The sequence below is a fragment of the Ailuropoda melanoleuca genome, chromosome 3, assembly GCF_002007445.2.
Source record: "Ailuropoda melanoleuca isolate Jingjing chromosome 3, ASM200744v2, whole genome shotgun sequence".
In the NCBI taxonomy this organism is placed as follows: domain Eukaryota; kingdom Metazoa; phylum Chordata; class Mammalia; order Carnivora; family Ursidae; genus Ailuropoda; species Ailuropoda melanoleuca.
Window position 1 is genome coordinate 34,714,478 of NC_048220.1, and position 27,596 is coordinate 34,742,073.

At 40.0% G+C, this 27,596-nt stretch overlaps 1 protein-coding gene across 7 annotated transcripts in view; it reads right to left on the reverse strand.

Annotated features, from left to right (window-relative positions):
* Positions 1–1,091: 1,091 nt before the first annotated feature.
* Positions 1,092–27,596, reverse strand: part of JAKMIP2 (janus kinase and microtubule interacting protein 2) — a 160,549-nt gene continuing 134,044 nt past the window's right edge. For 5 of the 7 annotated variants that reach the window (XM_034656231.1, XM_034656230.1, XM_034656226.1 and 2 more), the window contains 6 exons: positions 24,125–24,193; positions 21,884–21,961; positions 19,746–19,949; positions 14,206–14,271; positions 10,568–10,638; positions 1,092–1,868 (listed from right to left, as the gene is read on the reverse strand). In XM_034656231.1, the coding sequence (XP_034512122.1) occupies positions 10,588–10,638; positions 14,206–14,271; positions 19,746–19,949; positions 21,884–21,961; positions 24,125–24,193 (468 nt within the window). In that variant the 3' untranslated portion in view covers positions 1,092–1,868; positions 10,568–10,587. The remainder of the gene's footprint in view (positions 1,869–10,567; positions 10,639–14,205; positions 14,272–19,745; positions 19,950–21,883; positions 21,962–24,124; positions 24,194–27,596) is intronic. The other 2 variants (XM_034656228.1, XM_034656229.1) reach the window with 2 other exon arrangements.

A 27,596-nucleotide genomic window follows, 5' to 3' on the forward strand; every position in this document is an offset into this window, starting at 1 on the left:
CACATCAGGCTCTTCCGCTATGAGTCTGCTTCTTCCTCTCCCATTCCCCCTGCTTGTGTTCCCTCTCTCTCTGGCTGTCTCTATCTCTGTCAAATAAATAAATAAAATCTTAAAAAAAAAACAAAAACAAAAACAAAAAACAAAAACAAAAACAAAAAACAAAAAACCTCATGAAAAAACATTTAACCTCATTTTGCAGATGAGGAGACTGAGGCACAGAGAGGTTAAGTGGTTGGGCCAAAGACACCCGGGTCAGCAGTAAATAGAAGGACAAAACGTGGGACCCCAGCATTCTAGCCTTTCTTGCATATTCTTCAGTTCCTGTTCTGGCTTGGAAAATGCCAGTGCTAAAAACCAAAGAATAAGATACGGAACTCTCGTATGGAAGGATTTGCGTAGCATTTCATAGAAAGAGTTTCTGGCTCCCTACACACATTCTTTATGCATGGGAAATCTAGCCCTGTAAATAAAACCTTGACAATTTGAAAAATTGAGGCTGTTTTGTTATCTACAGTAAATGAGGTGTAAAATTTGCTTTTCAGGAACATTTATTGGCTCTCAGAGCTGAATTCAAGACTCAGTATTACATAACTTAGGCAAAGTACCAGTCTTGTACTTGTCTCTGGTAGAAAACGACCTATTGGTAACGTATGTACTTCTATGTAAAAAAAGTAGAGCTATCTTGCTGCTGTCAGCTCTCTGGGGATAAAATGTTATCAGTCTAAATAAGAAGAGGTCAGAATGCTCTAGGCATATCAGGATACTTTAAAAAAGTCATCATAATTTCATTGAATATTCACATCTCTGTGGCAAACTCAACTGTTGGTAGAAGTTTACTTTTCACCTCTATTGTGTTTTTATTCAAATCGTGTAACGTATTTATTTGCAGGCAATTTTAAGCAGCCATTTGAAAACCAGTATTTTGGAAACGGATTCAGAGATGCTCTTGGGCCTGTGTTCCCTAGAGATGTTAGCATTCTAATCAGAACCAAGTCAGGGAGCTCGTGATTTAGAGCACCATCTTCTTAATTTTCAATATGAATGAGATCAGTCTGTTCGTGGAGGAAGACAGATGTGACAGAAGGCCAAGGCAGCATCAAATCTGCTTTTATTTCTTATGTTACATTCGCCTAAGTCCTCCGCCTTGTTGCCAGTTTAGTCACTGTGATCCGCTTTTCATCTGTCTTCTGTGGAACGCATTCCATGAGCTCCACCTCTTGCAGAAAAACAAACAGGAGACTGCTTTCCTTCCCATTCACATTGCAGAGGTCTCTGTTCCTGAGTTTTAAACAACAATAAAGACAAAAAGCAAATCCCTGTAGTAAGAAACCAGACTTTTCAAATGAAACATTTTATTGTAAATAGGTCCTCATAGGTATTCCTCGTGCTTCATTCCCCACCCACCCTTGATTTTTCGTTTGTTTTGATTTTTTAAAATGTTTATTTCAGGACTAGTGTTTCCATGGGGTGTGGTGTTACATTAAAATGATCCCCCTGCACAGCAGGGGGAGAATGTTTCTTTGTAACTTTGGTTCCATGCCCAAGACACATCTTTCCTTGATCTGCTGAAACTGTTTCCATTGCTGAACTTTTTCTTTACACAATATAGGTCTATAGTTCTTTTCTTCTGGTTTGACATATACATGTTTCATTAAATGCAGCATATATTGTAGATTTTCAACAGGGTCATGTGGGAACTGTCAAGTAAAGAAACCTTGAATAATGGCTTTAAAATACACAGTTGTAGTCCTGGCTACAGGGTAGTTCTTAGCTTTTGATCTCCCTCTCACTGTTGTAAACATTTCTGCCATCTTTGAAGGTCTAGAAGCATTTGCCTTTCTGGGGTCTTATCCATGTTTTCGGTTACTCTGTAAAATAGAGGGAAAATTCTTAAATCATCATTTCTGTCATTAGCTGAAACAGGAAAAAATTCTTTTTTTAAAGAAAAAAAATTCTTTACCATCTCTTTGAGCTCTATGGTCTAATGCAAGTTACATAAATGAAGTCTCTAAGCTAAATCACTTTAATTTTAAATGAGAAAAGAGAACGATCTATTTCAAGGGTTATATATGCATTAAAAGCGGTGAACAGGTCTTATTTCATAAGTGGCCTGACATATTAGCAATTATCACTGTGGTCTTTTCTTCTGGGGCCTTCCAAGACAACACCTTAGAAGCTCAAATGAATTATCAATACCCCCAAATATAAATATAGGATTATTTTTAAAGTAGGTCTGTCTATGCCCTTCAGTGACTGACTTTTATGTCATATTTCCTCCTCAACAATTGTATCCAGTGGCAGGTGGTCTCCACCCTGAGGTCCTGACCTGGAGATTCCCTGGGAATTATGCCATACAGGTTTCTTAATTGGCTCCACAGATGTTCCTGAAAATGTCCCTGGACTATACCAGTTAGGACTCCTAGCCCTATTCCTCTTTGAGTCTCTGTGTCTGAGTTTTCACTTGGTTAGAAGGTAAGGTCATAATACTCTCTTCCCCCCAAAAGCCAGAGATGGCACAAAGGACGTGCTATCATGTGCTGCTCAAAGACATGGCCTTTAGAGCCTGAATAATGTGGATGGAGAAAAATGGGATTTCCATTTTCTCACTGTATGTCCAAGGACAAGTTATTTCAATTCTCTAAATCTTCATTTCTCCATCTGTAAAACAAAAATACTAATACTGTAGCAGATTTTACTGATGCCCCAGAAATAGTGACCAAGATCCAAAGTGTTGGGAGACAATAAAATTAGTACCCCAGGAAAGTTTCCAGTCTACCAACCAGAGGCAAATGAAAGATTCACAAGAGTTCCTGCCATAAGCGCCAGTCAGAAATATTTGGAATTCATATTTGCAGAGCCACTTTGCTCCTAAGACTAGATTAGACATGAAGGAAAGAGTGTTAGGGTCACAGAGGAGGACCAGTGGGAAGGAAGTGCAGTGGGTGAGATGTAGGAGGGAGAGACTGTTGGTACTTGCACAAATGAGACTCACATTCTGGTGCTCAAACACAAAGCAATGCTCACCTATTGCACATCTTCCTTTGTCTATCCGGGCAGAGGACTGGAGAGGGATGGCAGGGCAGAGACAGGGGCAGGAGTTTCCTTCCCAGCAAGATGCTGTGGCTGGGAGCACCGATGCTGAGATCCAGAGTGGCAGGGGAAGAGCTTGGGTCTCAGCCAGTCAGGGAATACTGCTGTGGACACACCCTGCACAGCTTCTGAAGAACTCACACATATGTTCCCCCCAAATGGCCAGTCTTTCATCACCTCTCATAGAAAGGACATCAAGAACTCGTAACAGCCAGAGAAATAGCATCAACCACCAGGGAGAGGGTCACAACCACTGTCAATGCAGTTGAGAGGCATGTACCCTTTCCCCCCCTACCTCTTCCCTGCCCTCCAGGAGAACTGAGCTTTGAAGAGCGAAGAGGGAGAGATCTCTTAGAGCCAGATCATGAACCTGTCCTACACCTGGGATAGGGAAGAAATGAGATTAGACAGAATCTGAGGTTGAATTTGAAATTGAGCTAGACTTTCAAGAACTGAAAAACTGAAGAACCAGCTTAAGATTTATTAAAGAATAAGAGAGGATAATTAAAACCTGAATGAAAACCATGTTTTGAGAAAAATAGATTGTGTTCATATTTACATCCCACTGAGATGAGAGCCCCAAACAACTAGTTACAACTGTAATACTCCCATATCCCCAGTAGAGAAGAGAATTGATCTTAATGTATATAAAAGATGCTTTTAAGGTGTGTGTGTATAATATGTAATATACATACACATATAAAATATATAGTGTATGTGTGTTTGTATGGATAAAATAAATATGTAAACACAGAAAGTCTTTTGCTTGCAAACTTTCAATTTATACATTCTCAGAGATAAATCTAAAATTCTGTTTCAAAGCACATATGCATCATTTCTGCCTGTCATAATTGAGGTAAAGCCCATCATTTGAATAAAACCACATTGGTTTCAAAAAAACAAATGGCCATATAGGCAGTCTCCCAGAATATTAAATTTGTGTACAGTGAATATCTGTAAAGGAACTTGGAACAGAGCCACATTTATTCAAACGGGCATTCTGAATAACTAAAGTGCCATCCAATGGACCACCATCGATGACCAAGTTTCAGTGAACCAAAGGTCAGTACACTATAACGAAAACCGTATAGAATAATAGAATATAAATTCATCTTTGATTGACAAGGCCCTTGGGATATGACAGAAGCTCAGGGATTCCTATGAATGGGTTGCTTAGAGTCACTGAGCTTTAGTTTCCTCCTCTGTCAAACAGCGACTGCAGCTACCATCATGTCTGAGAGTTTACTACATGCCACCAGACTGTAAGTGAATGAGTACAGTGATGTCACTTCTGACTTGTGACTCTAGTATCCAAGTACCCGCCACACTGCCTGGTTCATAGATGACACTTAGCAAATATGAGTTGGGTTCAATGGACAGGCTACTTATGTTCACTATTCTTTAGGATTTTCTAACTGCTAGAAGTTAAGTTTGATCCTTTATGGGCCACATATTTAGAAGCATATTGATTCACAAACTAGCTACCTTCTGATCTCTAGTTATCATAAATAACACCAAATTCTGGATAGCAGTCACTCCCTCTTCCTGCTTTTGAGGTCTCTGTAAAGGGCACCATCACCCAACCAACTCTACCATCCAGACCCCTAAGGGACTTCCTGACACCTTTCATTTCATCAATCCTCATACACAATTTATCATATAGTAAAATAGTCAATAAAGTAGCTCTTATTATTACCTCTTACAGATGAGGAAACCGACCCTGTTAGGTAGTTGGCCTATGAAAATAATAGTGAATGAAACATAACTGAAGTCAGAGGATCAGAAGAGGCTTCCCTGAGTACCTGATTTTACCCTGAAAAGGGTAGGACAAATGGATATTAACTAGTTGACAGCTGTGTGGGAAATGTGGTCAAAATAGATAGAAGCACATCTCATAATGCATGATTCAAGACAGAATGCTTAGTTTGTCCTAGGAACTTGGCTTTTAATGAGCCTTTCTACATGCCAGGTACTGTACTGGTTGCTTTACTTATATAATGTCACTTAATCCTTAGAAAAAACAGTAGATGCTATTATTTGCCAATTTTTTATACTAAGAAATTAATATTTAGAGAGGTATAATAGTATCTATTTTGTAGACTCTATTAAATGAAATAGATATGAAATGCACCCATTGAATCACAAAACAGATGTCTTCTTTCTCTTCTGTACCATGATATCATCACTATCATTAAGAAGTATTTATGGATTGTCAGCTACAAGCTAGGCTCTACCTGGGTCTTAGGGTTACAGGATGAAGAAAACATGTATGGTCCTGGCCCTTGTATACCTATATACAATGAGGAATACAGGCATCAATTAACAAAAACAACAACAATCAAAACAACCCGAATGCATGTAAAATTTGGCTGGGAGCGAAATCAAGGAAGACTTCCCTGCGGGAGTCACAAGTGAGCTGGGATCTGAAGGATGACTGAGTAGGTGTTTGCTAGATAAAGTAGGGCTGAACGTACTGTGTACACAAGGACTGTGTGGGCGAAACCCTGCAGTGGGCAGAAGGGACGAAGGCTCATGAAAGGAGCTTCTAGAGCAAGAGAGAGCTTCAGAGACTGTCTGCAGTTAGACCACACCAGGCTGTTTGGCCACATTAAAGGAGTGGGATTTCACTCTAATGATGATGCTTTCCCAGGCAGGGGGCATGGTTAGATTTGTGTTTCCTAAAACTCACTCAGCTGCTGTGTGGAGAGTGATTTATAAGAGTGTCTAGAAGAGAAGCACTAGCCAGGTGAGTAGGACATCACCACCAAGGAGTTGGGGGAGAATGTATTTGTTCATGTATTCTTTCCTTTATTCATTCATTCTTAAAGTTATTCCCCAGTGACACATAAAGAACAAATCGGAGAGTCATCTTGGTATTATAGTCCCATGCTATCCAGGGCTTGATCTAACATGTCATGAATCTGCTTTCTCAGTCATTTACCCAACCATTTACTCATTTATCTGTCTACCCTTCAGTCCATCTGTCAACTTAAAATGTATCCAGCATCTAGTATCTATAAGGCACTCTTGTAGACCTTGAAGATACAAAGATAAATAAAGCATAAGCCCTCCTCTATGCTTTCTTAATAGTCTAATGTATAAGACAGAGAGGGAAACAGTTTCAATATTAATAGATGAAGACTAATAGATATATCTACATAAAGAAAGACTGATTAGGAACACCTGGGTGGCTCAGTCGGTTAAGCATCTGCCTTCACCTCAGGTCATGATCTCAGGTCCTGGGATCAGCCCTGCATCAGGCTCCCTGCTCAGTGGGGAGTCTGCTAATCCCTCTCCCTCTGCCCCTCCCCCTGCTTGTACTCTCTCTCCTGCTATCTGTCAAATAAATTTTAAAAATCTTAAAAAAAAAAGACTGATTAGCTGGCATACAGTGATTCATCTTTTCTATTTCTCTTACCAATATAAAAGAAAAAGGAACAAAATTCTTCATTTTAAACAATAAATACAGTAGAGTCATATTGCCATTTGTTTTCCACAGGCAACCCACAGGCCTTGGGCAGGAGGGATTGAAAAAATATAAATGTAATAAGAAATAAATATTTGCATATTTTAATGGAGAATTTGTAACTAATCAACTGTGGCTGGGTTTTTTTTTTTTAAAGGTTTTATTTATTTATTTGAGAGAGAGAGAGAGATAGTGAAAGAGAACACAAGTGGGGGATGGGAAGAGGGCGAAGCAGGCTCCCTGCTCAAGCAGGGAGCCCGATTCATTCGGGGCTCAATCCCAGGACCCAGAGATCATGACTGGAGCTGAAGGCAGATGCTTAATTGACTGAGCCACCCAGGCACCCCTGTGGCTGTTTTTATAATACGGTATATATTTTTTAAGCTTTTTAAAAATCAGAACAATAATACAGTATTATGTGCCTTTTAACATGTTTTATGTTACTAGACAGGAAGTGAAAATACTGAACTATCAAGTTCAAGGGTTCATGGTTGACACTGGGATCATTAAAAACAAACAATAGTATGTAGATGAAAAATCATGATAACCTGTTCTCTGTCTGGTCTTCCAAACTTCATAATGAACAGAGCTGGTTCTGATATGTTCTTCATTAACACGTCCCTCTTCAGAAGAGGATTTTCAATGGGTCATTATAATCTGGATGTAACAATAACCTGGTGATAGCTATTTCTGTACTCCTCTCATTTTCTTCTTTCCTTTGTCTCCCTGTATAACTGACATGGAAGAATTTGTGGTACACTTTTTATTTAGAATAAATCTACAGAATGCATGGGCAGATGTTATCTCCTGAAACTACGTGGGGTTCCCCTGCTTAAGATAAAAGTCCTAATATTATCTGTGGAGCTGCATTACTTAGCAACCACTGAGAGCAGTTTAAGGGTGCCGTCTTGGGAGCCTTCAGTAGCTTCTAGATCACTGACAAAAATGACTTAGGTAATTGCTAAAAGAAAAAAAGCATGAGTGGCTCCAATTTAAGGGGGTATTTTTACATATAATTTAAGTTAGTCTTAGAATATAAATCCTTAATCTAGTAGGAAAAATATTTTTATGGTTATGTGCAGTATGTCTTTACTACCTGCCAACAAGCCAAACATTTTTCTCCCTCACTTCTTCCTCTCTCTCCCTCATCTACTTTGGAGATAAAAGTGGCATTGATCAATTTCCAGTCACGTCTTGTTTAAATCTAGATTACTCTCTGAAAAGAGGAGACAAAAAGGCAATTACTTGTTCTGGTTTAGGTGGTAAACCACTTGGTAATGCTAGAGGTTATAATTCCTTTGTTTTCAAGACTTCTTTATTTGTTTTAGGAGAGCACATGTGAATGGGGGAAGGGGCAGAGGGAGAGAGAGAGAGGCAGAGAAGCAGACTCCCCACTGAGTATAGAGCCTGAGGCGGGTCTGGATCCCAGAACCGTGAGATCATGACCTGAGTCAAAACCACAAGTCAGAGGCTTAACTGACTGAGCCACCCATGTGCTCCTACAAGTTACAATCTCAAACTTATACGCGGACAAATTCAGTAAATGTGATAGCTAACTTTTAAAAATAATAATAGCTAAGAGTTGCTGATTATGAACTATGTTCCAAACAATGTGGTTAAGTCCTTTATATGTATAACTTCATTTAGTTCTCTCACTATAATACCATGTTGTAGGTAATAGAACCATTTTACAGAATAGGAAACCTCATCTCAGGTGGATTAAAGTTACCATGATATAGCTTGTAAAAGGCAGGATCCAAACTTAACAGTTTACCTAACTTCAAAGCTGTAACTCTAAACTACTCAGCCATTTTCCTATACATATTTTAAACTCCCTAGATTCATTGTCACATTAATTTGCTATGTTATTATTAATCATAATCATGACTTTCCATTCAACAGACAATTACTAAGTGTCAGTTATGTGCTACTCTGGAAGAAAGCAAATTAAATCCTGTACAACCCTCAAAGACTCACAAAAAGTGGAAAAAGGCATAGAGATGAGCACCTTGTAATTTCAAAGCCTAACAGCCAGGCAGTACTACCCACATTGCAGAAGACACCCCTGACTGCTGATATATATGAACACAAATGGGGCTCACAATGTGAGAGAAATGCCCTCTTTCCTTTGTGAGGCAGCATGGTGGTTTTTAAGTGGCTAAAAGCCTCTAGAGCGAGGCTGTGTGCATACAAAAACGCCAGTCCTGCCAATTGTAGCTCTATAGCCTTGGGGGAGTCCTGTGTTGGTGTGAAGAAAGGAATAAAAGCAGCACGGACTTTACAGGGGGTGTTGTGAGGGTTATTGTATGTATTGCTTAGAATAGCCCCTGGCATGTACCTACGTGTTAGCTGTTATTGATGTGAATGCTCAAACCTACTCATTTTTTAAACTAGTATTTATGAGTCTTGATTCTTCCCTCGACTACCACATAGTATTTGGGTCTCACTAAACTTTGTTCTGTTTATTTCTTTATTATTTTTGGTTGGGGAGGGCTATTCATTTTCTGACGCTCTAGCCATTCTTACCCTTTCCTAGAAAATCTTACCCATTTCCCCTTATATATTCTCATTCAAAAAAAAATTTTTTTTAAGAGAGAGAGCAAGCAAGCAGGAAAGGGGGGGCAGAGGGGAGGGAGAAAGGAGAAAGAATCTTAAGCAGGCTCCATGTGGGGCTCAGTCTCATGACCCTGAGATCATGACCTGAGCCAAATCAAGAGACAGATGCTTAACCAACTGAGCCACCCAGACGTCCCTATTCTCATTCAATTTAAGAGACTCAGTCCTTCTCCTTAGGTTCTGCAAGGCTACCATCCTGATCGCCAGACAAAGGATGGCCACAGTCAGAACAGAAACTCTTTTGGAAGATAGAATAAAGCCAGAGGGTTTGTTATGGGAGGACATAGACTTCCTGGGCATATTTGCTTAATTCCTTCCTTTATCAGGTCATGCTAAACACTTTTGCTTGTCTGTTCCACATCTAGGTAACAGAGTTGATACCCATGGAGACAGAAAGTGTCTCTTCTCTATTTTTCAACTTGCTATAGAAAATATTGAAGAACGTGAGGTCCAGGAAAGATCCCTGTGTCATACAATAGGACAGCCAAAGTTGACACAGACCATGATACATGGATTTAGAAGAGCGCCTGGCCCTTCCTCATTTTTAAATAATGATAGTATGAGTTGTGGTTTCTGTACCTGCGTAGACATCAGAATCACCTGGTATGCTTGTTAAAGACATACATTATTCCTTGCTCTCCATCTCTCCCACCCTCCTTCTCACCTCCACCTCCAATAACCTGATCCATTAAGTCGGAGGTAAGGATTTGGAATCTGTATTTTTCATAGCACTGGGAATCAGTGTCTAAGATTATTTATACATGTATTCATGGGGCATGGACTTGATAATTTAGTACTAATAAAACTCTTATTTTTCTAAATTGACATTGAAAATAATCTTAGTTGAAAAGAAGATCCAATTTCATTTCAGAGCCTGCTTTCCTGAGTTCTGATGAAGTCAGACTGGAAGAAAGGGTTAAAAGTCATTTTTAGCTTGTTAGACTTAAAGAATCAGAATTTTCAAGCTGGAAGAGATACTAAACATATACTCAGATTTCTTCATTTTGCAAATAGGGAAGAAACTTCTTCCGCATAATGAAAGACTGATTAGAACACTGAGCTCCACAGACATCATGACCTCCCAAAGCAATACAATTAACTAGAACAGAGTTCTCGATTTCCACAATACCTGATGGTTCCTTTATTTCTTTAATAATCACCCAAGTGGACTGGATCTGCTTTTCACTTTTTTTATTTTAATTTTTTTAATTGAAGCACAGTCGACATTAGTTTCAAGTGACTTTTTTCTCATTTTATGGCATTTAAGCTAACCAAACTAAGTGGATTTTTAAAAAAACTAACAAACAAACAAACATGGGTATAGTAACTGGATGCAGCATCCTTCTCACCACATACCTCTTAGAACCACATTTTGAGAATTAAATGAAATCTTACCTTTAAGAGGCACCTTGACATCAAGGCCATAGAATAAAGGCAAGAGAGAAGAACAAGAATAGAAACAGAAACTGCAGAAGAAAAAGAAGAAGATTATGTAAATCTGAATTTCTGTAGTGTCATTCATGTTGTACAAAACCTCAAGCCTTTCCACTTTGCTCAAGTCTGACCACTTGTCACATACGCACCAAGTACTTGCTGTTTAAAAAAACCGTATGTTTTACTCATCTATTGGCAAAGTAATGCGATGAATAACCAGTGTTAACTAACATCAGCTCATACATTTTGGAATTCTGAGGGGGTCTAACAGATAATAGATTTAAGCCCATAATTTTACAAATGAAAAAAATAAGCACTGAAAAGTTAGTCAATAGTCTAATTGCCTGTAATTTTACGGTATAATAAAACCCGGAGTTTAGCCCTCCCGAGTCCTACTTCAGTCCATATTATAGTCTGCTTTGCAATGTGTGGCAGGGCCTACCAAAAATACAAAAATATGGTCAGAACATACACTTAATCACTTAAGACTATCACTGCTTGGTTAATCTGACAGGTTTTAGGAGCCAGGCAGAGCAGGAAGAATACTAATAGGTAAGGTAAACATAGGATATATCATCCACAGTGGGATACTTCTGAGGTAGAAATGGGGACACTATTAGTAATTACATCAGGGCAGCAGGCATAACCTGGGTCTGCCTGGATGAGTGAGGATCTATAGTATAAAACATGCTTGTACATCAGAGGACACTTTGGAAAATGAATGCATGATGCAGTCTGAATCTCCATGCTTCTCAGATAGTTCTCTCCTTGTTGACTCATAGAAGTTTCATGGAGTCTGATTTGTCTCTCTTCTCTGAGAACCTTCAAAAAGAAGCAGATACTTGGGTGGACAGACATGCTTATGTAGCAATGCTACATAACCAACTGCCTACTAATTATTAAAGATCACAAGTCAGATCAGTTTTTTTTTCAAATATCAATGTCCTTGGTGATTGACTCTTACAGAGTCCGTCCTTAGCCTTGTTGTCACACCTCGGGAGCGTTCTGTTGGACTCAACATCTTTGAATAAGGGTTGTCTACAGTATTCTCACATTGAGCACGTTATCTGCATGTGTCCTGTAATGCCACTGTTAATAGGACTCTTGCTTCATTGTAGCAAAATTGTAGTCAAGTTATAAACATGATGCTAGGAGCCATGTACTGGTGACTCTTCTATTAGTCTGGAAAGCAGAGACCCTCTCCTTTTTTTTCACTCCTTGAAGATGGAGAGTGGTAAAATGACACCCGTAGCAGAAGATGGAGGGGATGGGAGGCTTTCACTACTTCCCTGAGGAGGTCAGATACCAGCTCTACGTCTCAGGGCATCAGGAGATGCCCATCACCTCACTGGCAATGAGATTCTTTGTCCAGGCAGTGTGGTGGGCCAAATGTAGCGCCTAGAGTCAGACACCCTGACCCCTGGGCTTGATTTGCTACAGACTGTTATAAGGTCCTGGGCAAGTTGTTTAATCTCTCTGGGCTCGTTTTATTATCTGCGTAAAAGGGGATCCCAATATCCGCCGTGCCCATCTCACAGAGTAACCCAGCATGGGAGTCAATGAAGCCAATGACCATGGAAGTGCTCAGGATGAGGTAAAACTGCACACCTGAGGCAGTTTTGCTGTCTGTGGTTATCACGTGACGTATACTGTGTGCATGGAAGCTGGGAACAAAGAAGGAATATTTCAGATCCCCTCAGTAGTTGTTCAAGTACCCCAAGGAAAAGAAAGAGGAGTATTTCTGACATAAGTGATCTTTACCTTTTTTTCTAGGCCTGTGTGTTAGAATTGAGGTCACGAGAATAGAAGGTGTGTTACAAACCTCATCTCTCATTCAAATCTCTGGTCAGAAATCAACCAGATTGTTTTGAAGTGGCTTAATTTACTATTAGATGTGGAATATGCTGTTTTGATAGCTAAAGAATCCTTCTTTGTCATTATATACATTACTCCATCGTCATGAATGTTTAGGAAGTTCAGATCTGTGACAAGTTCAGGGAATTCTGACAGGGAACATAATCTTAATCTCCCTCCTCCTAAAATTTCTATGAGGTTTATTAAGAAAATGCCTAGGGGAGTGACATTAATAGATACTTAAAAAAAATCCACACACACCCCTTTGCAGTTTGTTTTTCCTTAGATGAATGGGGACTGAACCAAACTAAGGTTTCTGGTTTTAACTCTGATTTCCTCCTTCAGTCGGTACAGAAATGACTAGAACGAGGAGCTGGCCATTAAAAAATGTGGACAATGGAAGATATCAGGCATGTGCTTTGACAATCAGGGAAGCTGGGAACAATCCCTGCTTCCTGGGTCTTCTTGCCAAACACTGGGAAGTCAGACTCAGTCTGTGGCACTTTACCTTTGCCTCATTCAGTCCCATGGCACCAGATAGCACATTTTGGAAATGGGAACAGTTCAAATTTAAAATTTTGCAGAGGATTTGAACTTTGTGTTTGAAAATTTAAAAAATTACACTTTTTAATTGAATGCCCTCAGAGTTTTGTCATTTTCACGTAAGTGACTTCATTGCTTCTTCATGGAACCCATGAAAGGAGGTGAGGGCAAGCTTTATTATCTGTATTTTATCTGTAAGGCTTAGACACAAGTCTAAGTAACATACTCAAGGTCAAATAGATATGGATAGACCGAGCCTACATAAGAATCCAGGTGCTGATGGTCTGGCTACTGGCCCCTACGGACTCCCCATGATCTCACATGTATGGAGAACTACAGTAGCAACCGGGATAAATAAAATCCTAACCATTGTCTCCGAAATGTAGATGGTTTGCTGTTTTCTTCTTGGGTGCCCACGGGAGATGCTGGAAAATAGCCATATTCTTTTGTAACACAGGAATTCAGACTGGAACTCTAGAGAAAGCCTCCTTGCTGTGTTCCTAGCACTGGTGCTCTAGGCATCATGGTGGGGGGGAAGGGGGGGGAGAATTCTTTGTTATGTGAGACTGTTTACCTCACTGCACCTTGTTCGGCACCCCTGTGTGAGCCCTCTCCCTTCTCCCACCATGCACATTTCCAAATGCCCTCTTTAAGAATTACTATGCTTTACCCCTGGAAGTTTGCTTGACTTGGAGGACTCTCTCTGGTCACTTGGGGGAAGTGACATGAGGGCATAATTACCATGTGTCAACCTAAATTTCTGGACTTACTGTCAAGGGGACACTGCAGCTCAAGGAAGAAAGGGTTTCTTGTGAAGAATAACAAGAATGGTTTTTTTTTTTTTTTTTCCCAAAAAGGGACCGAAAAGATTTTAAAAGAAAGAGCAAAGTAGAGTCACAAAACTCAAAAGAAACTTTTGGAAAGGAAACAAAGGTAAGAAAGAGGAAACTGAGGAAAGAAAACACACGTAGAAAAGAACAGGAATCAACACAAAAGGCAAACATGTCCCCGAGAGGGTTGCTGAAGGCAGAACCTTTGCTGGCATGCGGGTGCCTGCCTGACGGTGAAGGTCAGACTGTCCCTACACCTGCCTGTGCACGATACACAGTAACTGAGAAGAAATGAAACACGGTGAGTGAAACTCACATTATTTTCTGATCTAAAACTTAAAGACAGAAATTCATATTGAACTGAACATGTACCTTTTCTTCTAAGTCCTTTATCTGTCGTTTCTGGATGTCTGTTTTATCCTCTAAGTCACGGATTCTCTGAAAAGAAAAAAACCCCAAAGAGCTAGTGAGCATTAAGTTAACAAGAAGATCGTTCACCAACCTAAAACACAAAACTTGCTATGAAAACATTATTAGTCCTTGCAGCTGGAAACATCACAAATACGTTTTTCCATATCCAGGAGATTGTTTGGAGGTTTAAAAAATCACCCATACTTGTGGTGCAAAAGCACTGCGCTGACCATACATATATTTTAAAATTTGCTGCTCCTGTCTACTGTGCCCATCCCTCCAGACCCTGCCCCTGTGAGGGAGGGGTACTTTGCACCCCGCTGCCCTTGGGCTTGGCCATGAGACCTGTTGGCCAGTGGAATATGAGTAGGAGTGAGAAGCGGGAATGCCACTTCCTCAGAGACAGCAGCACGTCCCAGCACTAGTGAGCAAGAAACCAACTTTGTCGTAGCCATTTGGATTGGGATTTTTGGGTGTTTATTACCACAGTCAAGAATGGCTGAAGGTGACACACACAAATGCAAACAATCCCGTTGTTTTTGCTACCCTTTCCTTCCAACCTTATTCCAACTCTGCTTGAGGGTGGAATTTCGCACAAAACAGGATTTGCCAGTTCTTGTAAAACCAAGTAGAGATTACACTTCACCAAAAATTCCAAGGACGGAAGTGATTAAATTAGAGAAAAACTAAACACAGCAAAAATAGCACAAGTAATCCTAAAGACAAAAATGTTAGTTCCGGAACTGTCTCTGAACTTACCTGTCAACTATATAACAAAATTCCAGTGATTTAAATAGCACAGATTTGAAAGCAACATCACCTAGACAATTATTTGCAAGTCGATCTGGCTCTCTAAAGGCCTTTCAGGTTCACGGCACACACGTACACAGCGTAGGCTTGTTAGTCAACGCCTCTTTTGGGAATAATCAGAAAATGGGGAATTGGAGTCTGAGAAGAAAACAGTGGAGGCTAAATGGGGTGATAATATAGAAAGAGAGGTTTTTATAATGCAATGTGGGGAGAAAAGGGGGAAGCTAGAACAAAAAATCCTTGAACTTGGAAATCCTATCTCCCTTTTTCCTGAAACAGTGGTTCTCAACTGAGGAAGACTCTGCCCCTCAGGGGATATTTGGCAATGTCTGGACATCTTTTAAAGTTAGCTAATTTAATCTGAAGTATACAATTCAGTGATTTCAGAATATTCACAAAGTGGTGCAACGACCATGACTGACTGATTGGACATTTTTGAATCACATATGGTTACTAATCACATCTGGGATGGGTCTTGCAACTAGCATCTAGTGGGCAGAGCCCAGGATGGTACACAGGACAGCCCCCTATCACAGTCATCTGATCAAATGCAGGGAGTGAAGAGGCTGAGGAGTCTGCTTTTAAGGGAAGGGGCTAAAGGGTGTGCAGGAGAGGATGAGGAGGTTTGGTCAGAGAGACTATCAAGGATGACCTTGAAATTATGGGACAATGAATGCTGGGTAAGAGAATGGGCCTGGAAGCTAACCGTGTGGGTACATGGGAGTGATGTGTGTGCTTGTGTATATTTCCAGGTGCCAAAGCTACACAATAAAAGAATAAATTTGCTAGACGTTCCCACCTTGAGTGTGCACGTAATTCCTTGATATGTCTACTGGATGTGGAGGCAAGTATTTTATCAATACAATCATGGATCTGTGAGATTACTGCAATGTTTCCTCAGCCATCAAATGTGTGCTTGCTCTGGGGACTTCCCGCAGAGGACAGGGCTTTGCTGGATGTAATGGAGATTCCAGGCATCAGTCAGTTATTGATCTCAAAGAACCATTCCAATCAGATGGGGAGACAAAGTTTGAAACACAGGGAAAACAAGATCAAGTAGAAAAGGAAAAAGATGGCAAAACCATGTTTAACTTTATCACCAATCTCTACTAACGAGAACAGTGCTGAGCACAGAGAAGCTGCCTCTACGTGTTGATTACATGAGTTATTTCTGCCAGCGTGTGCTGCATGTTCTATTTCTTTTTCCTTCCCATCTGCTTGCCATCCAGTCCAAGAGGGATCCCTGTCAGGTCCAAACCAGATCCTGTTTCTACCTATTTTATCTGTACCGCTAAGTCCACCAAGTCACTGTTGTTGGCATCAGCACTGGTGTGACAGCTTACTGCCAGCCCTTTCTGTTTCTAATTTAGTACACCCACCTACACCAGCTGTGTGTACTCCTGACGTGTGAAATCATCAGGGCAGTCCCTGAGTTTACGGTGAAGAGGAAGAGGAATAAGAATAAGGGAAATGTAGCTAAGCTGCACTCAGAATATAAGCCCAACTCCTTCAAGGCCCAACGTGATTAAGCCTTGTCTCACCGCTCCAACTTCACCTCACATCCATTTCCTCTTGGCTCTCTGTGCTCCATTTTTATGGCCTTTCTCTCTGTTCCTCGAATATTCCAAATATCCAAATATCCTGTATATCCAAATATACAGACTTAGACTCTGTTGTCCCTATCTTTGGGGACACTTTGCCAAGACCTTTGTGTGGCTGGTCACTCGGTTTTAGACATCTTCAGAGAGGCCTGGTCTGACCAGTCAGTCTAAGGTGGTGAATCCTATTCCCAAATTCACACATACACTGTATACTTTTCTTCGCAGCACTCAAGGACACTCTTTACATTGCCTTGGTCATTGTTTTTTGTGTTGTTGCTTTGACCCTTTTCATATGTAGCATAGATGAGAACAGTGACCTTTATATATTTGTCCACCGTTACATTCCTAGTCTCTGGCACAAGGATGCCCTCAATATGGTTGTGAAAGAGTGTGAAACAGGGTACGCAGTATAGATTTTTTTTTCAGTAGTATGCAGTCCATTATTAGCAGGGAGAACATCCTAAAAGAAGTAGATCTTAAACTGGGACTGGAAAAAATGGGAAAATTTGGATAAATGAAGCAGACACTGAAGGGCATTTTAGGGTGATTAATCAGGCAAAAAAGGCTTAGACGAGGGAGTCACGGCCCAAGTGGTACCAGGAAGAGGTCTGCATAAGTAGAGAGAAAGTTATGTTCTGCAGATTGTCCCAGATCAGGTTTTCAGGGAAGGGGTAGCCAGCTAATGAAGGACCTGGAGAGACCGGCATAGGACCAGACTCAACTGGAAATTGTGATCATGGAGGCTTTTGAGGAAGAATGTACCATCAGAAAAGGTGAAAGAATCTGCAGTGATATGCATGGCGAGCTAAAGAGAGGAGAGCTGGAAGTCTTCCCCACAACCGGGTCCCCAAGGCACACTGCATGTGATTTTTATGCCCCTTGTCAAAAGATATCAATTACAGTTATTTTTCTTTGTATTAGTCTCCTGTGACTCCCTCAGTAGGTCCTAAGCTTTGTAAAGGTAGGGTCCATGTGAATTTTCTTTGTCTGGCGTGGTGTTCAAAGTCTAGGAAGTGCATTTAAACAACTGACTGAACAAATGAATAGACGATCGAGTTGGGTTACATCAGAGGACATCTGGCAAGCTGGGCCTGCTGTAGCATTGAAAGGTCCTGCATATGCCTGAGGTTTCAAGTGTGGACAAAATGCAACAGCTTCAAAAACATTTCAGGAGAAATGCTAGATGGATGTAGTGCTATATTAACTATTGGAGATGAGGACAAAGAAGGCTCCAGGGTTTCCAGCCTGAGTGCTTTCAGATACAGTAATTCTCCTGACCAAGGCAGGCAGATGGGGAAAGAAGAGACGAGTAAGGATAAGAATGAATATTTAAATCTGTTTCACATGGGAAACATTCAAACAGAAATGTCCAATGAATAGTTAGTGATATGCTCTAGGATTTAACTGGATCATATACTGATATATGACAAATTCTGGCCAAGACCTTCTGGAATAATTCTTTCAAATCAAAACTACTGATTATAATGGCAGATAAAGAGTAAGAAATAATAACTAAAAAAGGTGTTTTCTAGTGAACATTTGTTTGAAAGATAGAGAATTTCAGTGGGAATCTCTGAGGCTTAGAAATGTAATATACCTATCCATTCATATTGATAACTTAAAGCAAACAAAACCATGTCTTTCAGGAGTGAATCACCTTAGCTGGCTAAAGACTCAAAAGAGATGACAAGCTTTTAATCAGAAGTAAATTCAGATAATTATTTGTACATCTTAAAAATAAACACTGCTGTGGTTCCAAGGCACAACTCCTGATTTGTTGAAATTAATTAAATGCTATTGTAGCGTAAGAAATTTATGCAGAGGACACTTTCATTCCCCAACTAATGATACCAGAGAGTCTATTATTAAAAGATTTAAAAAACGGTTTCCAGGGTCAAACCCCTGAACTTTATGATGGACTCTGAAGGGCCACTGAAACAAACATGTGTACATTCACCATCTCCAGGACAAATGGCTTCAGAGTTCCCCTGCTACCTTGGATCATCTGTCCAACTATAAAGATTCACAGAACTCCTGGCTACATTGGAGGTACGCTAAGTGTCATTTTTCCCATAAACTGTTCTTATTGGGGTCATAAAATAACCTATTCCCTTTCCACTCACCTTGAACTCTGAAGACCACATGATTCTTACTTCTTCTATAGTCCATCTGGATTTTATAACAGTTGCTTGTCTCAGCTTCTGAGTACCAAATACGACAGCCTGGCACTATCAGTTTTGGAATTCTTTTGGAATCTGCTTTTTGACCAGAGCCCTAGTCCTCACCTGTCAAACTAAGACATGAACTAAGAGTCGGAATTAAGAATTTTGGCTGTAAACTGAGTGTCTCTTAAGCCTTGCTGGTCTAGATGAGGCCCATAAATCATAATAGATAATGCAAGGTGCGTATGACAGTGTAGTGCAATGGTTAGATGCACTGGCCTTAAGTCATGCCCACTTGAGTGGTAATGCACACTGGAGCTTGCTATCTGGGTCATCTTGGGCAAGCTTAAGCACTCTTATCATCGTATCTCCTCAACTGGGATCATAAGAATACTTACCTTGTGGGCTATTGTGAAGATTAAATGCAATGATGTAAGTTTAGTTCCTGACATAGCAAATGCCAGTAAGCAAGCGGCAGCTTCCAGGCTTTGTTGGTGTTGCTGTTTGTTCTGGGAATAAAGAAAAAGGCCCTTGTTCTCTTTTACCCTATTTGATTATTGGATCAGGCTAGGTTATGGACTGGGATGAGTAACAGGATGGAGGCATTATTTCTGTCCGGAGGACAGTCTTGCTTCCCTGCATAAGGGAGCTAATCAGGCTCCAGGAGATTCAAAGGGTATTTCATGACAAAATAGTTTCCAAAATAGCAGCAGTATGCAATGCTTCTGAAATGCCAATTTTTAAAAAACTGAATCATTACAAAACTGTCCTCTCTCTGAGTCTAGGTGGAAAACAACAGTTAATTTACTCTCTGAAAATAGTTTATAGCTCCTGGGCTTCTCCACACCCATACTCAGTACCAGGTACTTGTACTAAGTCCCATTTGCTTAGTACCAACCCTACACAGATGCAGTGACTCAGTCCTCACCTGATGGGCTTGCTGTAAGAGCTCCATTCTCTCCTGAAGAATCTGACAGTCATACTCTCTGCTCTTCCTCAGCATCTGCCGCCGCAACTTTTCTACTGCTGTCCTCAGCTCCTCTTGCTGTTTTTCACTTAACAATTCACCAAACTTGATAACAGTTTCTTGCTGCAGAGCATTGTACAAAGTAGCTTCTAGTTCCTGGATTCTCTGGCAAACAGAATTAGAAAAGTCTAACTTTGGAACTTAGCATTGATGTGTGGTATGTGAATGGAGACACTTGTGTGTATGGTTGGTGGGGGTCATGCATCACTGTAGTCATACGGGATCAGAGCAATTCAATAAACTTCAAAGCTTGTCCAGCTTAACCACCATTTTGATAATCCCCTTTGTAAGATTCCCTAAAAGCCATCCAGCTAACAATACATGAACTTCTCTGATGATGGGGAATTTGTTTCTTTCTTGGGATCTCGTCCATTTCATTTTTAGGAAGTCCTTACTTTGTTAAAAGAACTGTATATCCTTCTATTCCCAAATGCAGCTGAGAATAAGTTTGTTCTCTCTTTCATCTGACAGACCTTCAGATATTTACATCTATCGTGGTAGCCATACTTTTAGAAATAAGCATTGAAAAGTGGCCTATGTTGGAATACTTGAAACTGGAGATATATTTCATGTACAAAAGGCCACTTCTCTTCCATATGACACATCTATGAACTTGAAGATGGCTGTATAGTCTCCACATCTTAAAATACAAATTGGGAAATACGATCTAAAAATGGCCTAGAGTCTTCAAAATTGGCCTGTTTTTTAATACTCTGAGATTTACAACTGCTTTAGCTATAAAATGCCTCCTTGAGTCTTTTCTGTTTCAGATGAAGAGTCTACTGCTCCTTATACCCCAGTTATTTTTTTTTACCATGCTTCAGATACAGCAGCCCAAACCTACAATCTTACCCCCTGTGACTTTTACAGAGGTGGACGGTCATGCCTGGGTAAGGGGTGTTTTCTTAGCTCTTGTGCTGGACTAAGCAGATCTCATCTTTTTAACATTAAAATGTGGTTATCTGAACAAGTACTCAGTCATGGGACACACGAACACACAGCTGAACCCTACCATGTGTATGTGGAGGAGGCAAGGATAAAAGGGTAGGAAAGGAGGGGGAAAGTGCTTCCTTCTTGATTCTCTAGGGACCAACTCTCATTTTCTCCTTTTCCCATCAAGTGGTGCTCAGAATTTCTTACTCATTTTGGAAGGAAAGACTAATTCATCTTTGTTATAGGCGGGGGCTAAGTGCTTCACTCTTATCCCCAAAGTGACTCAGGATGCTTCCAGGAAAGCATTATAAAAACCTCTACTAGCAACTCCTTGAAATGTTCCTCTTTTAAGTTTGGTCTTCTCCTCTTGAGTCATTACTGTGAATTAATGGTGGGGGGGAGAGCATACGGAGAGAACAAATGCAAGCTATAGTCCAATATTAGGAATTATGTATTATGAATTCGGTACGGGGAATGAATCAAATGTGCTCCTCAGTCAGCATAACGTTCTGTGGGAGAGAAAAAGGCACAGTCCATTTACCAAAGAGCTTTCCTTACCGTGGTTGGATTATGGATTAGGGTCTGGAGTCAGACCTGAGCACTACCTGCTTGTTTTTGTCAGGCAAAGTTCTTTCACTCTCCAAGCCTTCATTTTCTCATATGTAATACAGGAATAATCAACTTTATTTTTACCTCACAGGGTTGTTGGGAGAAATACGTGAAGTAAAAATGTATATAACAGACATTAAAGGCTCTATCATTCTATTACTACATTAGGCTCCCAAACAACTGGATTTGATTTAATAAAATTTCTCTTTAATCCACAGTACCATCCGATCTGTCCTTCATCAAAGTATTTTATAATAACATACACTTAATTTTTTAAATGAAACATAATTAAATAGTTATTAAGTATTATAAGATAATTATAACAGGAAAGAGATAGGGATGTATTTGTTCTAAAACCAGAACTGGAAAACACTGAATAAATGACCATCATGTCATGGTCTATTCAAGCACATGGCATGACAAATGAACAAGGATGCTTTACTCCGCAATAGAGAATTGTGAACACTCCGGGTGTCTTTTGTGCTTGCTGTACCTACCATATATGCTTGGTCGAGAGCTTGTTTTCTGTAGTCTAGTTCTTCCTCTAGATAGCCTTTTATTTTGCAGAACTGTTCCTATAAGAAGGGGGCCATAATGATAAATGAAAGAGTTAATTGAGTTTACTAGGAAGTGATATATAAATTGTGCTGATTAATGTTTTCCACCACAAGACAAGTCACTAGCATTTGTAGGGTCATAGATTTTGTCTGTTAGGGAAATAGTTCAACTTTCATGGCCTCACACAGGGAATGTGAAAATCAATGGAAAGAAGTATAAAAGATACAATGATCAATTGACATGGAATGCTTTAAAGGATTTTTATGTTAGTTCAAGAGTATGTGGTTAAGGACAAATTTGATTTTGACAAGATAAGTTAGCAACTAGTAAGTATATCTGTGCAAATATATTGGGAGAGTCTATTTTTGTAATAATGTTTAGGAACGTAATATATACAGTTGTATAATAAAACAATTATTCAAAATTATCTGTGTACAATTAGCAACACAAAGATGGATAATGATTTAGTGAATGGGGTGTCACTCAATGAGAGAGCTTCTGCTCCTGCAGTTCCCCTGCTTGTCCTCAGTTTCCACATGCATGCTCTCACATTGCAAGCATCTTGCCATTAGCATTTAAAAATAAATCTTTGTGTACAATGTAGCTGCAAGTACAGTCAATTATTTCTTTGTGTGCTTAACTGAAGGAACAAGGACCTCTTCCAATGCTGGAGGAAAACTGGACTGCATCTACTTTCAAGAGACTGTCTGCATGTGGTAATTGTGCTGGTGACTTTCCTGATTACCTCTGAGCTCTGGTGCCTAGAACAGTGCCTGGTACAGGCTGCTTGGGTAATTAATATTTGTAGATTTTAAGAGTTTTCAAAGGTTTTGTTTTGTTTTTAAAGATGAACAGTTCTTGTCACATGCTTTGACTTTAGAGTCTAATGTTTGGCAAAATAGAAACTCCATGTAAAATATAAGCAAATGATGAGCAAGCTGTCACATACTATATAAATGCAAGTTGTTATTATTATAGGATTCCCTAATCTGATAGGAATTGCTACCTGTTTTTTAGTAGTAATAACACTAATGAGAGTACAGTTATAAAATTCTATGTATTCCTATAAGTTATAATCAACAATTCCTGTGCTTGGAGATTTAAAAAAAATTTAATTGTGGTAAAATACATAAAACATAAAATTTACTCTCTTAACTGCTTTTAAGTGTACAATTCAGTAATATTAAGGATATTTACATGGTTAAGCAGCTAATCTCCGACATGCTTTTCATTTCGCAAAACTGAAACTATACCCATTAAACAACAACATTCCATTTTCTCTTCCTCTTAGCCCCTGACAGCCATCGTTCCAACTCTCTAGTTTGACTACTCTGGATACTTATGTAAGTGGGATCATCCAGTATTTGTCTTTTTGTGACTGGCTTATTTCACTTAGCATGATGCCCTCAAGGTTCATCCATGTTATACCACATGTTAGAATTTCCTTCCTTTTTAAAGCCTGAATAATATTCATTGTATGTATAGACCACATTTTGCTATCCATTCATCCACTGATAGACACTTGGGTCGCTTCCATGTTGAAGATATTGTGAATAATGCTGCTTTGAACGTGGTTATACAAATATCTTTTTGAGACCCTACCTTCAATTATTTTGGGCATATACCCAAACGTGGTATTGCTGGATTGGGTGGTAATTCTATTTTGAATGTCTTCAGCAACCACCATACTATTTTCCTTAGCAGCTACACACCATTTTACATTCCTACCAGCAGTGCACAGAGGCCAATTTCTCCACATCCCCACCAACATTTAACTTCTATATTTTTGATAGTGGCCATCCTAACGGGCATGAGGTGGTTTGGAGAGTTTTAAAATCAGAGTTACAACTCATCACTTCTGTAATTTTTACTATGACTATATATGGTGGAAAAATTATTTAGCCTATGGAAAAAAAACACCGAATTGAATTTTCTTCAGCATTAGCTTTAGAAGTATTATAAAAATACAACATATTTTTGAAGAAAATAACTTGAAATTGTGGGATACTTCCAGGAATTTTGTTCCATAGTCTGTACACAAAATAATGGAAAGGTGCAAACTTCATCAGTGCCAGATAAGCACTTTCATCAGTGCCAGATAAAACTGGTAGAAAATAGTTGTCTCCCATTTGCCTTGTCAATTTTTCTTCATTTTTATGATACCTCCTCTTTATACTCACCATGTCACTTTCTAATTCCATCATTTTCTGGTGTAGGGCAGCCTCTGCTCCTTCAATTTGCTGGATCCACTAAGGAGTAAACAAGACAAAAAAGGCTACATGATTGCTTGATATGGTGTATATCGTGCAGTCTACTGAGTTTCTTTGTCTCTTCCTCTTATATTTCAGGAAGCAGACAAGAACTGAAGTGAAAACTTGATGCATTTTATCTCTTAGTTCAGGAAAGATAGTTATTCATTCATTCATTCATTCATTCATTCATTCAACAAATGCATTCACTGATGTCTACCATGTGTCAGGCACTGCACTAGATACTAGGGCTTTGATGGTGAGTAAGACCAAGATGTTTTTCTGCCTTTGTTAGAAAACACCAAAAAAGGCTTTCTTGGAAGTGACAACTGCAACTGAGTCTAATGAATTTGAGTCAGAGATGATTAGGCAAAAATGACGGGAAGGTTCCAAGCAGAAGAGACATCTAGTTCTCCATGGTTGGGGAAAACATGATAAAAGAAAGCAAGCCAGGTGAGACTGGGGAAATGGCAGTTTTTCAGTGTATGAAACTGACTACAGCTAAGTGTTGAAGAATCATTTTTGTCGAGTGGAGACATTTTAAATCACATAAAAAACCCCTACCTTTCCTAACACTTAGAATATATCATCGTGTTAAATGGCACTGATGTTAATATTGATCGGCACCCTGAGTAAAAATAGATTTTGAATAACATGACATGAGCTTACCACATATTTGGCTTAATAGAACAAATTATTATAACGGGTCTCTCCCAAGTTAAACATCAGCTTATCCCTTAGGGAGGCAGCTGGGCATAATAATCATGGGGGTTCTAAAGGCACACTACTTTGGGTCTAATCCCAATTCTATCTTTTCATGGCTGTGCAGCCTTGAAAGGTTGTCTGATTTCTCTAAGCCTCAACTTTCTTTTCTATGAAGTAGGGTTAATAATTTGAAGATTAAAGGATGCAATTAATGCTAAACACTATTCACAGTGGATTGCATGTACTGGGTACCCAATAAATTCGTTTTTTGGTTAACATGTATTTTTGTACTTCTACACTGTTAGACATTTGCCTCACTACTAGAGATTTCTTTTTTAGTTTATTGTGATAAATTATGTGGTACACTGAGCATTTTTTCTATATACTAAGGCCTTGACATTCACAAGGCGACACCATGTTCAACAGCCCCTTAGGGGAAGAAGAAACGCCTGGGGAGACTGGAGCGCCTACTCTCTCAGTTCTCGTACACACAGGTGGCTTCCCCTTGAAGCAATTTCCATCAGAAGTCATGGGTAAATAGCCTCATAATGCAGTCGCATACCATCAAGCTTTATTAAAATGTTTCCTTTCACTTGCTGTCCGTTTATCATTGAGAAACAAATTCTCTTGTAAACAGTGTTTTTAAGAGCACAGTAAATTGAGGGGCGCCTGGGTGGCTCAGTCAGTTAAGCATCTGCCTTCAACTCAGGTCATGATCCCAAGGTCCCGGGATGGAGTCCCGCATCAGGCTCCCGGCTCAGCGGGGAGCCTGCTTCTTCCTCTCTCTCTCTCTGCCACCTCCCCCATCTCCATTTGTGCTCTCTCTCAAATAAATAAAATAAAAATCTTAAAAAAAAAAAAAAGTACAGTAAATTGAAGCAGTCCAGTCATGGGCTTCAAATACAGATCTGTGTGTTGACTTGAAGCCCTTATTACTTGTGATACAGGACAAGTTTCTGAAGCCCACATCTCAGTTTCCTCATGTCTGGAATGCAAACAATGGGATGAATATAGGACAGTCGTAAAGAACAATGAGATCTGTGCAGTACCTGGCCCATAACATGTTCTCACTTAAGGTCACCTTACTATTTAAGACAGAGAAAGAGAGAGAGCATGAGCACAAGTAGGGGGAGGGATGGTGGGAGAGGGAGAGAGAGAATTTCAAGCCAACTCCCTGCTGAGTGTGGAGCGTGAGGCAGGGCTCAATCCCACAACCCTGAGATCATGACCTGAGCCGAAATCAAGCGTTGGACACTCAACCAGTTGAGCCAGCCAGGTGCCCCGGCTCTTACTATTTTTAATACAAAGTCACAAGAGGATTTATTTGCTGGAAATTTGTCTAGGTTCAATCTCTGGTTATAGATTATACTCCTAGACAGCAGAATGCTATTCAAAGTTGCAGAATCAGAAACTTTACGGTTGACATTTAGAATTCCTGGGAGATAGAAATGTTCATCTGTAAATCCCAAAGGTAGGAAGTGACTTTAAAACTTGTGAATTGTGAAGATCTGCACAAAAGGTAATTGCCCAGACTATGAGCACTTTAAGCACAGGCATGTGTCTTATGCATCTGGTTCTTCCACTTAGATCTTCAGTGCTAAGCACACTGTCATCACTCTGTACGTGCTCAACTGAACCCCTGATACCTGTCTTGCAAAGGAGGTAAGTGGAGGCATGAACTAAGTTGCCAAAGCCCTAAAAGAGCAGGTCCTATGGGCTCCACATAGTGCACTTCCTGCTTTCAATAGGATGCTTAAGGAGAATTTGGGTGCAGCGGTTAAGAAGATCATGGACTCGGGGCGCCTGGGTGGCACAGTGGTTAAGCGTCTGCCTTCGGCTCAGCGCGTGATCCCGGCGTTATGGGATCGAGCCCCACATCAGGCTCCTCTGCTATGAGCCTGCTTCTTCCTCTCCCATTCCCCCTGCTTGTGTTCCCTCTCTCGCTGGCTGTCTCTATCTCTGTGAAATAAATAAATAAAATTAAAAAAAAAAAAAAGATCATGGACTCTGCAAATAGACTGCAGTGGGATTCCTGACTCCATCATTTTCTAGCTGTGTGACTGGGGCAGTTACCTACCTTCTCCGTGCTTCAGATTGTCATATATGAAATTCCTGACATGTAACAGTCATACCAAGACTTCGGCAATTAGAGCAGCGCCAAGTGCAAAAGAAGCACTAAGCAGGTGTTAATTACGGTCAAGCTCAATTTGCTTCACATGCCACACAGAACAGGGAATGGAAGATTTTCTTCCAACAATCTAAGTAAATGCAAAGTACACAGACCTATTTTTCCTTTCCTTCTTCCTACACATATTTTCTTTTCCATTTCCCTATCCTTTCCTTCATGTCCTGAGTCCTTGCCTTTCACAGAGCAGTCAAGTTTTCTTGGTATTCCTAAACTAAGGTGACTTTTCTTGCAATAGAGAATTATAGCCCTTTATGAGTCCAACTGAATGAGACACTCTGGCTTTCACTGCCAAATGAATGTAGCAGACCTACAGAATGAGTTTTCTTCATCCAACTGGATGTCGCTGGAACACTGTCCTGTGGACATTCACAAAGGCACTTGTTCACTCTTTCAGTGAACATTTTTTGACCACCTGTTAGATGTGCTGGACTGTTGTGAAAAGCCAGGCAAACAAAGTGGAGTATTTGCCCTCACGAGGCTTAAAGTGTAGCATTAGGTGGTTGAGGGACA